Consider the following 12,779-nt stretch of genomic DNA (forward strand, 5'->3'; position numbering starts at 1 on the left):
TATAACACACAATGATTCTATAATTCTGAATCCATAACGGACAACAGCCTACAGGCATTATAACTAACCTGTCCTGCTTTTGTGGCATGGGCTATTTGCTTTATTGAATTGTATTGGGTCTACGTGTAGGACTTCTCTAAATTCGCCAAACACATCAACATGTAGCCTACGGTGATGTCATAATGTTTCCTTTTCAAACAGATTTTTAGACGCTTGCAACCAAAGATTCTAGAGCGGAGCTCTGTTCTAGAATCTTTGCTTGCAACAGATAACAAACATCTTGCGGTTTTCTGTTGCCAGAATTATTTAGTATTAGTAGCCTGTTGTCTCATAACCTGGTATGCATCTGCAGTCTGGCAAGGTAGGTAGCCGGAAGGGGGAAGAATCATAGGATGCAGTGCAGTCACATGCCAGAGAACTTTGCGCACGTGCACGGTGTCAAGCAAGAACACCGATCTCAACAAGTCTCTCATATCCTCAATGTCAAGTGTGTGCACGCATAGGCTATTGAACGAATATAACGCTCTGTTTCAGAGCTCTCAATAACGTTGTATTTGGCTTCCTCTGCCCTTCGCCAAATGTGGATGCGTTTCTGTGTTCTCTACCGATGTGCAGCCTACAGCTTTCTCTTTACCAAAGTAACTATGGAGACGTTGCATGCAACGATGCGGTTGGTTGAAGACTCATGACGTAAGATGAATATGGGAATTCCGTAAGCAAAAGCCAACGTGAAACAGTTGAACCTAATAGGTCTCAGTGATACTGTTGAGCAAATTGGCACTTGCAACCAAGTTATTGAAGCTCTACTTTCTTACTTGTTTTCCGGTGTAGTTTTTTTTTGAGTGAATTAATAGGTGTCAAAAGACAGAAGACAATAATGACAAGTGTAGACCAGAGGGAGATGTGAAGAACACATGTTAAATGAGGACCTCAGTCTCAGCAAACTTGTTTGTTTACATTTATTCACGAGTTACAGGTGAAACAGCGTAGATCATCCATTTTAATAGTTCCATATGTAAGTATAACTTTTTAACTGTTTTAAGATGGTAGGCACGATTTAAATACAGTAGACTAAATATTGGTTGGGAAATGTTATGCTATGGGAAGATTGTCTTTTGGGCACTGCTTTCTGTCAAAGGGCTAGTGACATTACTTAGGCTTACAGTAAACAAAGTAGCCTACATATGTTTTTTTCTCTGAAGGAACTAATGTTTTCTCTTTTGATTTTGTTATGCCACGAGAGGAAGCTTAGGCTATAATTGTGTATTTATGTGTTTGTTTTCATTGCTACTTGGGGGTATTCCAAGTACCGGTATGTGGTTTAGTGACAAACCTGTGTAGGCTAGGTTAAGAGTAAGTGGTAAACCTTCTACAACAAAAGCCCTAATAGTATGGCATTGTTTTGTAAGGAGCATACAGCTCTTCTATTAGGAGGTTTGCCACTTGGGCTACTCTGAGTTAACTTAACCAGGTTTGTCACGAAACCACATACTTGTGTTGGCCTTACTGCAAACTATTCTTTTAATTAAGGGCAAACAGACCAATGACTGCTCTGAAACTGTTTAAACGGGTGGTCCTCTAAATATGTGGTTTTCATTGACTTTTTATGGCTTCTCTAATGTTAGCTCATTGTGCATGTCATTGCTGACAAGCATCTTATCTAAAACTAAAATGGTAATAGCATAGGATATCAAAAAGTGCAATTAAGTATTTTATGGCTGTTTCTTTTAGTGGCACTTCTGCTACTTGCAGCTCTAAACCATGTAACAATAATGTAGAAAAATATATAGGCTATATATCAGGGCTATCAGGAAAGTAACTCTGGATTTCAACCCTTTGGTAGATCCCTGGGTCATTGTAGCAGTGCACAACAGTATTGACCTTATCATGGGGCAATGCCAAAGGGGGATCAGTGACACTCTATAGACGTACACACGGCTCATGTGTCCGACCTCTCGGTGTCTCTCGGCCCTTGAAGCTGCCAGTAAGCTTCTTTAAATAGATAGGCCAAAGCATGTTATGTTTATCCTCGGGGCCTAGGCCCGTGGTGGTAGCAGGACTTTACTCTGAAGCAAGATTTCACATTTTCTTGTGTTTTTCTTGTATTTTTCTCTTGTTTTGTTTGTTTACCAGAGGGCAGCCATGCACCCTGATATCCTGGAGGTTGCCAGCTGGGTGGAGGGCCTGTCCATGTCCTCCCCCCCATCATTACCAGACCCAGAGGATGAGGACGGGGAGGAGGTCGAGGTGACACAGGGCCTGAAACGGATAGGCAGATATCGCCACAGTATTCAGATGCTGAAGCCTTTCAGGATCACGCACAAGTGAGTTCCCAGCGCTTAGAATTCCTGTTTCCAATTGCCACAATTGCCTATTTCTGCTGACCCATACACATGCGAGTGTGTGATTGCTTGCATATCTTGCATGTTCAGTGTGTGTTGAGGGGGAATGCAGAAGGATGGCATGATAAGGAAGGTTACTTATCCCCCAGCCACAGACATTACACGCTGATAAAAAACGGCCCTGAACTTTCTCTTTTTTTTTTTTTTCACTACTCTGCAAGATTTCTGTGAAGTGCCTGCAAACTGCTGTTCAAACACCAATGCATGATTCATCTTCCAGCAGGAGCTCAAGACAACCAAAGCCCTCTCAGTCCTACACACTTTTTCTCAGGGCCAGAGTGTTCTCTTCCCACCCTCCTCACATAGCACTTAGGCGCCTGCTTAGTTGACTCTTGCTGCTCCTCTCTCGCAGGCATCAACACCCCGTGGACAATGCGGGCCTATTCTCATTCATGACCCTGCAGTGGCTCTCCCCGTTGGCGTGGAGGGCCCACAAAGCGTCCAATCTGAAACTGGAGGATGTGTGGGGCTTGTCCTGTCATGAAGCTTCTGAGGTCAACTATCAGAGGTAAGAAGACGTACCCCCCCCCCACACACACACACACACACACACACACACACACACACACACACAGACACAGACACCTTACCTCAACCCAAACTCGACAGACAGGCCTTATCCCATTCCTGACCCATTTTTTGTTATTCCTGTATGTGAATTTGAGCAAACAGAGACTTTGAAAGCATTGCCTTGGGCAAAGGTTAATGCTGCCGAATTTGTTGTGACTAACCTGAATGACCACATGTTTGGTTGTTCACACGGGATTCCCCTGTGTCACGGTGGTCACCTCATGCGTCCACCACCACCACCTGTTCTTTGTGGCTAAAGCCAGAGCGTTCTTGCAGCCTTGGGTTATTAATAGTGGGGATTAGAGATTAGAGAGGGAAAGGTGGCTAGGCCCAGGCTCATGTCCATGACAAGAGTAGTTATGTCATTAAGCGTCCTCTCACAGGCTTCATCTGTACATTCAGTTCACAGAGTTCCCTCTCTGTGACTGGAGTCGATTTAAAGAGTTTCTGGCGGGGCGTCAAGGCCCTGTTAAAGGAACTTAATCGGTGACTCCTGCTGTTTATCCTTCCCAGCGGAGGTGAGATACTCAGGAATGCATGCACAGGCTGCACGCTGAAGGACTGTCGGTGATGAGCCGATAATTATTTTGCTGCGTCACCTCCTCACTTTTCAAAAATAATTTTCCTTTTTATCTCCAGGTGTAATTCTCATAAGGCCTTTTCACACAGAGATTACGCTAAATTTGCGGGAAGAGGAGACGTCTTTTTGCCGCAATGTGTGTCTGAAAACGAGGTGAACATTTTCCAGCCTGCTGATCTGTTCACATGATGCGGCATTTTGGGGAGCCAGGAGGCAGGATCAGCTAGCAGATTAAAATGTGACGTGAAACAGGGGGCGTGTAGAGTGATAGTCGTAGCGTGGGCCTTCAGATGCAGCAGGTGTGTGATTTCCAAAACTATGGTGGGAGAACTGACTGCACTCAAGTGAAGTTGCTTTGCTGTTTCTTAGAATGTTAGATTCTTGCGATCGATGTCTTCAGACAATAAAAAGTAATTTGGAAGGGCAATAGAAGAGAAGAGTTGCCCCCTGCGTTGGCCGTGATTCCCCTTTGAAAATCAGAGGTTTACAGGCTACTGTGGCCTTGGTCAGTGGCGCCGCCAGCTGTAATCCCGTACGCACTGTGCATACAATTTTTCATCGCTTTATTCATGAAATCATTCAATATTACAACAATAAAAATAGCTTGTGTACTGTCTTAATTGAAACATGCTTCGCGCACAAATGATAGCCTAGGGCAAAGAGAATGGACATCTCAACATAAGGATACATTAGAAGATGACGATTGGTGTAAACTTTGTCACACGACGTGATAAGCAGTTCTGGCACTTAAAAACGCAACGTTCCATTCAGTCATAAATCATTCAAGCGTAGTGCTCATCATGAAAAGAAAACCGCAGCTTAATATTTTTCAGGTGTTTAACAATAGGCGCACTGTTAGCAGTTATACCGAAGGCAGTGAGATTATTAGGCATTGCATCCTACAGTCACATCTCGGGTTGATTAGATTCAGTTAATGCGAGTATGGATCGTCTCAAAGTTTGGGACAACCAACCAGCTGTGTAGGCAAAGCAAATCCTAATTGTTAGGTTACCATAGCTGTCTTTTCTCTAGGCCTAGGCCTATCAGGAATCGCGATATAAGCTCATTGGTTTCTTTTTTCTTTTATTTCTTGTTCGCGTGTAGTGAAGCAATAATGCATTTAAAGCACATCATGTGAGCAAGAGTCGATATGGCCAGAGCTGCTTGCTCTGTAAAGGTATTTCTATCCCATCCAAATTTGCTGAACTACTTGCGAAGTAGCCTATTCATCACAGACATCACATGTATCACACGAAAGAGCTGTTTCTCAGATTTTAAACGATGTTAGTGGTTAGTTGTTGTGGTAAATGGTTCACAAGAAAAGTAACTTTAATTTAATCATATTTTCTGCGCCCGTCTCCCGACCCATTCCAATCCAATTCAATCCACTTTATTTATATAGCACAGTTTAAACAAACACAAGGTTCCCAAAGTGCTGTACAGCAAGATAAGATACCACAGAAGCACAATAATAGGATAAAGTATTCAAATTAAAAGAGATAAAAACTAACTAAAATAAAAGTAAAAAGACATAAAAACTAAAATAAAAGTAAAAAGAGATAAAAACTAAAATAAACGTAAAAAGAGATGAAAAAACAACTCAAATCCAATAAATAAAATAAATAAAATATACTGCCCACATAACACATCTACATACCATCAACACACTACCTGGGGTTAAAAGCCAGAGAAAAGAGGTGAGTTTTAAGATGGGACTTAAAAAGAGACAGTGAAGGGGCCTGTCTGATGTGAAGGGGCAGATTGTTCCATAGTTTTGGAGCTGCAACGGCAAAAGCTCGTTCCCCTCTAGATTTTAGCCTGGCTCTGGGCTCTGTCAGGAGCAGCTGGTCAGCTGACCTGAGAGAGCGGCTGGGAGTGTATGGGTGGAGCAGCTCAGAAAGGTAAGGTGGGGCAAGGCCATGCAAGGCTTTAAAAGCAAATAAAAGAGTTTTAAAATGAATTCTAAAATGGACAGGCAACCAGTGGAGCGAAGCTAAAATAGGTGAGATGTGCTCATACTTTCGTGTGCTAGTTAAAATTCATTCATCTTGGTGGAATACTTCGCAAACTTTTCCTCAACACATGACAAACCATATATCAGAATAAACAGCAGACCTTACCGAACACAAAGGTGTAAAGCATTCCCCTGTACAGTTAGCCATTCCAGAGTATTCCAAATACAAAATAAATGTTACAAATATCGCCTAGATATCTGTAAGCATTACAATCAGATTATATACATAGGGCAGACAGACGCTCATGAGTTCATGCTTTGTTCACACATCTTCACTGTCATCACTCACATACATCATACATACAGTACTCTGCTTGCAATAGTAAGTCTCTTCACCATACTTGCAGAACACTGCCCCCCCCCCCAATACACAGCACATTGTCTCATGAGGAAGCTTCTCCAACACACATATTGCACACTGCCCTCTCCCCACAAATACAGCACACTATCCCATCTCCCTTGTCATCCCCCCAACACACACACCAAGACCCCTGGCAGTTGGGTTAGCCCCTTGAGCCGTGGATCTGCCCAAGGTTTCTTCCTTGGTAAGGGAGTTTTTCCTTGCCCCTGTTGCTCTTGGGTGCTCCTTGTTGGTGCCCCCCCCCCCCCAATCCTCCCCCACCTTTCTTATGCAGCCCTTGCCACTTAATCTACTAAACCCCTCTTCTACTGCCCCCCCCCCCCCAATAAATGCACAAATAGGCTGACACCAGACATAATTTCACTGCATTTCTTACTTCTAGTAACTATATGCATGTGACAATAAACTTCCTTGTATCCTTGTTTTATCGCTGGATTTTAGGATAGCCTATTATGGCAACCGATTGCATTCTGAGCTACAGTCAACTCTAGCAGGCATTAGATGACTGGAGACTTTGTGAATTTAAAGATTGACATAATGTGCTGTTTCTGCTATTGCTGCTTTTGATCAGTTAGATTGATTTGCAATCTCCTGTGGTGGGCTGGACTCCGTTCCGCCTCGGTCTATGTAAAATGGACAGTCGTTCCGCGATTCTGGTACATAAAATCGCGGCGATTTTGGCAGTGTGAAAAGGCCTACTAATCAGTTTCTCATAGCTCACTGTTTGTTTCCCTCGGCCTTTACTTGTGAGATCCTGCCAACACACACACACACACACACACACACACACCCTTCCTCGGCCTAATCTCTCTCTTTTCCTTTTTTTTCTTTCCCTGACTCTGTTTCTCCCTCCCTCCCCCCTCTCTCTCCACGAAAGAGCAGAGTGTTACTTTTCACTGCAGTGTGTCTGAGCATCTCTCACTCTCAAGTGGCTGGCCCTCAGCCAGATTTGGCTGGGGTATGTTAGGAAGGCATGTGTGTGTGTGCATGTGTGTATGCGTGTTTGCATGTGTGTGATTAGTGTATATTTGTGCAAAGCACTTGGATTTTCTATGACTATAACGGTTATGTAACCCACAGAACCTTCTTATACAAGTGTTGTTCAGGACAGAATACCTGCACATCCATGAATGGCTGTGCAGAATATTGCAAGTCCTTATTTGCCACATGTTTGAGCAAGATGCTTTGATTGTATGTGAGTGCTCTGAATCCAAAATCCAAAAAAAGACAAAATGAATGACCTTACTTGGTGAAAATATTACAGCAACAGATGTATGTGACAGATTTAAACAACTGAGACAAGCATATCCCAGCAAACACATACCTTTAGGGAACGTTCCCGAAAGGTTCTCTGAAGGTAATACCTTTACGGAACGTTCCCTAAAGGTTCTCTGAAGGTAATACCTTTACGGAACGTTCCCTAAGAAGGTATGTGTTTGCTGGGTATTTTTATGCACTCCTGCAGGAAGATGATTGCATTGGTGTATGACATGGTATGGTCTCAACCATGATTTTTGTTTGTGGTCTCTTTCTGTCTTTCCCTCTCTGGTGTGATTGTCGCGAGCAGGCTGGAGACGCTGTGGCATGAGGAGCTGAAGAGGAAAGGCAAAGATGGCGCCTCTCTAGCGCGCGTCTTCTGGAGGTTCTGTCAGACTCGCATGCTGGTCGCCGTCTTCTCTCTGCTCATCACCATGATAGCTGGGTTTGTTGGACCAGTAAGTTTCCACACACTCGCACACACACACACACACACACACACACACACACACACACACACACACACACACCTTCCATGCACCACACACCCTCCATGCACCACACACCAGTTTTGTATTGCACAATCTGCTGTTTTACACCAAATTCTGGTTTCATTCAGTAGATTCTTGTATTCATTGTCTCATGCTGACTTAGAATTAATATTGGGTTTAAAAAATGCAAGGCACCACATGGCTTTAGGCAATGAAAACAATTTTAAGCCACCCGATTGTGGTTTGTGCCAAACCCGGAGGCGTATTGTCCTTTCTTATTGCCATATTTGCTTCCTTTCATTCCTGCAAAATAAGTATAAATCAGAATTAATGCCAGGAATGGCTCTTGCAGATTTATAGTAATGGGCTTTTTTTTTTTTTTTTTATAAAAACTCATTTTCAATTGGCCGCAAAGAGAATTTTCATCTGTTGGAGTTTTTGACTGCTTCAGCGTTGCTCATTTTACCTCCCTTTCTTTCAAGGCCAAGCTATGCATGGGCGTCATACACGCTTGCAGCTTTCCACTAATAGCATTAAGTAGATTTAGCTCTTACACAATAGCACACTTGTTTCACCTCACTGCCTACCTCTAGGGCCCCTTGATTTAGTTTGTATTGATTGATGCGTATCTGTCCAAATCATCTTAGAATGAAAGAGATGGCTTTCGAATTGATTTTATTTACGTAAGTCTCTGATTGTTGTTGTTTGTTTTCTGGCTGGCTTGCGACGATGATCCTCTGTGTGTGTGCTTTTGTCACTATCCCCCGGTTCATTCTTTTTTCCCCAACCACGGCTCCATCACACGTTGCTCATAACTGCATGCTGAATATAACATTTCAGATCGCCCCTGCCTAGTCTACTTGTCCTCTCTCTCTCTCTCTCTCTCTCATCTCCATCTCCATCTGTTTTTTTTTTTTCTCTCCTCACACTTCACCTCTACCATTTCTCCCCCTCCATCCTTCCATCCCTCCTTCTCTCTGCCCACCCCCATCTCCCCCTCTTCCCATCCCTCATTCCCAGGCGCTCCTGATCCGGGCCCTGCTGGAGTACTCCCAGAGCACCGACAGTTGGCTGCCCTTCGGCCTGTCCCTGGTGGCGGGGATCTTTGTGACGGAGCTAATTCGCTCCTGGACGCTGGCGTTCATGTGGGCCCTCAACTACCGGACAGCCTCACGCCTCCGGGGTGCGGCTCTCACCTTTGCCTTCAGCAAGATCCTCAACCTGCGCAACACCCGAGACATGAGCATGGGAGAGGTGAGAGGAGAATAACAGGGTTAGACCGAGAAATCAAAATTCCACTGGAGCTCTGAGCAGATTTGTACACGCAGCACACTTTTCGATTCTCTGTAAAATGTAATTTTTGGTACTTAGCTAGTTAAGATACACTTATGGGGTGGGTGCTTGCGTTTCTTTAGGAATCCACCGTCTTGTTTTGTATAGAAATGAATATTAAGTAACATACACATAAAAGGAAGGAAATAGGGCATGGGCGGAAATAGGTGACTTTCCGATATGTCCTCAAGCTGAGTTGTGGTGGTCCTTATGCGGGTCTGACAACCTGAGTTAACCCTGGACATAAAACGAACCAGGGTTGAACCTCGGTCATTGTGTTGGTATGAAAAGGCCTATGAGTCTGGTTATTGGGACTAGATACTATATACTGGAATTTCCTAGTTTCCTAGACTTGTTCATAGTTTCTTAGACTGTTGAATTTCCTCAGTCCATCTGAAGCCAACAGCATCAGTGAAATACAATGGCGTTATTGTCCCTATTGACCAGGCTGTCCCTCTAACCTCTTCTCCCTGTAGCTGGTGAATATTTGCTCGAGCGACGGCCAGCGCATTTACGAGGCCGTCTCCGTGGGCTGTCTGCTGGCAGGCGGCCCACTCATCGGCGTCCTGGGTCTGTCCTACTCTACCTACTTCCTAGGACCGACCGCACTGCGTGGGCTCCGCCGTCTTCATCATCTTCTACCCTACTATGGTCAGGATCTAGACATCTGGTGTTCCCATTCACAGCCCATGACTCATTGACATACTGTAGACTAGATGAAGAAATTCTGAAGAGAAATGTCATTGCAGACTGACTCAAGCGGAACAAACAGAGGAAAGGTCGCTGATGGGAAACATGTGCACATTGTGTTTTCTAGATGCTCGCCTCAAAGCTGACTGCATATTTCCGGAAAAAGTGTGTGGTGATCACTGACCGACGAGTCCGGCTCATGAACGAGATCCTGGGCTGCATCAAATTCATCAAGATGTACTGCTGGGAGTCGGCCTTCGCCAGCAACGTTCAAAGTGAGTGACTCCACTCGGGCTGTTTAAACCACAGTCAAATGAAACTCCCTCTCCCTCTCTCCCTCCCTCTCCCTCTCTCTCCCTCTCCCCTTTCCCTCTCCCCCTCTCCCTCTCCCCCTCTCCCTCTCTCTCCCCTTTCCCTCTCCCCCTCTCCCTCTCCCCCTCTCCCTCTCTCTCCCCCTCCCTCTCCCTCTCTCTCCCCCTCTCTCTCTCCCTCTCCCCCTATCTCTCTCCTCCTGTGCCTGGCTTCCAGAGCTCATTCAGGAAAGAGGGAGCGGAGCAGCTTGTCCTTGTTTTCTTGTTTGACTGACTAATCGGCTCCGCTGTCTCCTGGCTGATGTCTTGACTGCTGGCGCGTGTTCCCTTCTCTCAGGCCTTCCACCAGAGCACCCCCTCCCCCCTCTAATCTCCCGCACCCGCACAAGGGTTAATGTTCCAAATGCCGTTTACAGCTCTTTGATACCTAATGCCCATGGAGGGCTGTTCCACTTAGTGGAGCGCCTGATGAAAGAACTTCCGCACGAGGTGGGCCGCATACGTTGCGGATAAGGATAATTTTACACCTCTAATCACGGAGCTAATTGCCTATCACAGAAATCCATTATCTGCCAGTGAGGGCACCGCCCGGTTATTTTAATCGAATGGTTAGTTGGGGAGGGCGGACCTTTTTTCCCCCCTGTGCCAACATTATTTTGCCCCAGTTTATTTCAGCGCTCAATTATGCAGAAGATTCTGTCAGTGAAACACCAAATGTAAACAACTGCATTCTGCTGCGTGAGTGTGTGTACATGACGTTCCAGTGAGGAGTTTGCTTTTTTGAAATATGTGTGTTTGAAAGCGTACTCCACTCCATCACATTTTTTCCATTACATACACATCCATTTTTTGTCTGCACATGCTGTGGCCAAGAGAGCGCTATTTTGGCGCGAGTGAATGTAGAACTGAGGAAATGCTGCAGGGTGAATCGGTGCGCTCTCATACACTCAGAAGACAAACACAGGGGGCACGGAGAGGGCAGAAGTGGGGTCCTGGACGCCTGCCAGCGCTTGCCCATTTCTGTCAGCTGCCTACCGTATATGGTGTGTGAGCAAAGCGATCCCCAAACTATTTTTGTCCCAAACTCTCCACAGGCTCCAGTTTGTTGTGAGCTCAATGGGCTGTAGATGGATCTTCAACAAAAAACAACCCTGTGCATGAATAATGGAATCTGTTTTCTATTTGTTATTTTGTAAAAATGCTTTTTTTATTTTTTATTTTTTATTTTTTATTTCTGTCTCTCTCTCTGTTTTGCACTGTCTTTCCTGCTGCCCCCATCCAGAGGTACGGTCAGAGGAGAGAAAGACCCTGGAGCGGGCTAATTACGTTCAGAGCCTGACCGTAGGAGTTGCTCCCATTGTTGTGGTGATTGCAAGTGTGTGTACGTTTACCCTTCATATGGCCCTTGGATACGACCTCACCGCAGCCCAGGTAGGTAAACACGACCCCGCTGTTATGGTGACAAGTGGTGTATGATCCTGTTTCCAAAAGTACACAAGCACCCACACACATACAGTGTGTACATACACACACTCTCACACACACACACACACACACACACACGCATTCACTTTCTGTTATCGTGTTATATTAAGGCCAAGGACAGCAAACATATGCCAAGTCTGTGGTCTGGGAACTGAGTTAGTAGGCTGCGAGGCCAGTGCGCTGTTGATTTGATGTGTTGCTTCTGTAGCACGTGCACCTGACCTCAGCAGCCTAAACTCAGACTGCTGATCAATCACTGTCCCCCTTGTCGTTCACCTCCGCAGGCCTTCACAGTGGTGGCCGTGTTCAACTCGATGACTTTCGCCCTCAAAGTCACCCCACTGGCAGTCCGCTCCTTGTCCGAGGGGTCAGTGGCAGCCAAACGATTTCAGGTGAATTTTGGATTTGTCGGGGAGAAAAGTGGGTCAGTCTCTGATGAGATGTCTGGAAAGGGTGGTGTGCGAGCGGAAGTTTGTTATGTTTGTGCAATGAGTTAAATATGGTGATTGCTTCCAGCTTGCTGTGGGGCTCTACATATTGTAACTGATTACAGATATAATTACTGTAGATTCTGAACCACCACTTGTAACATGCACCCACAGAGACTCTTCCTGATGGAGGAAAGAGAGCGGATATCTTCTAAAGTGGAGGACCCTGAGAATGTGGTGGAGTTCCGCGACGCCACCCTGGCGTGGGAGATTGCCCGTCAGCCTTCGGCCAAAGGCCGCCAGAAGCCGCAGCGTCGGGGCGGCGGCATCAAGCGCCTGCTGCGGCGGGAGAAGCTGAGCCTCTTCATCAGCACAGACGAGGGGAAGACCAAGGGAGGGACCAGCGGCGGCGGCGTTGGTGCTGGGGCCGACGGCGAGAACCCCAACGAGGACCACCTCCTCAGCCACATGGAGCAGGAGAGCCCCCAGAGCACCATCTCATCCACCCAGAGCATGCGGCCGCCGCTGCTGAAGACCCTGCATCGCATCGACCTGCGCGTCAAGAAGGTATGAGCGTTTGACCCTCTGTGACCTTTCACCCTGGTGCCCTCCAGAGGCCTCTGGTGTCGGGCAAAGCTTCATTGGGACAGGTGCAGCTACAGAAATAGTAGAGCAGACGCTCCAGTTAATGTTGACACTATGTTCTGTGTCAAACTCGGAATAGATATAAATTATCTGATTGTGCCATGGTGCCACTGTAGCCTATGTTGCAACATGTTGTTGCAGCCGTGGCCTACTGATTAGGGCTTCGGGCTTGTAACCGAAGGGTTGTCTGTTAGATCCCCGACCAGTAGGAAA

The 12,779-nt window shown here is 45.8% G+C and overlaps 1 protein-coding gene across 1 annotated transcript in view; it reads left to right on the forward strand.

The window, feature by feature from the left end:
• Window positions 1–212: 212 nt before the first annotated feature.
• The window catches only part of wu:fb13g09 (ATP-binding cassette sub-family C member 5), a 28,339-nt gene continuing 15,772 nt past the window's right edge, over window positions 213–12,779 (forward strand). The window contains 11 exon segments of the mRNA XM_048230936.1: window positions 213–1,015; window positions 2,134–2,324; window positions 2,755–2,910; window positions 7,495–7,642; window positions 8,696–8,929; window positions 9,484–9,618; window positions 9,620–9,658; window positions 9,825–9,972; window positions 11,291–11,439; window positions 11,778–11,885; window positions 12,096–12,488. Coding sequence (XP_048086893.1) covers window positions 2,143–2,324; window positions 2,755–2,910; window positions 7,495–7,642; window positions 8,696–8,929; window positions 9,484–9,618; window positions 9,620–9,658; window positions 9,825–9,972; window positions 11,291–11,439; window positions 11,778–11,885; window positions 12,096–12,488 — 1,692 coding nt within the window. The 5' untranslated portion in view covers window positions 213–1,015; window positions 2,134–2,142.

Source organism: Alosa alosa, chromosome 21 (genome assembly GCF_017589495.1).
Source record: "Alosa alosa isolate M-15738 ecotype Scorff River chromosome 21, AALO_Geno_1.1, whole genome shotgun sequence".
Taxonomy (NCBI): Eukaryota; Metazoa; Chordata; class Actinopteri; order Clupeiformes; family Clupeidae; genus Alosa; species Alosa alosa.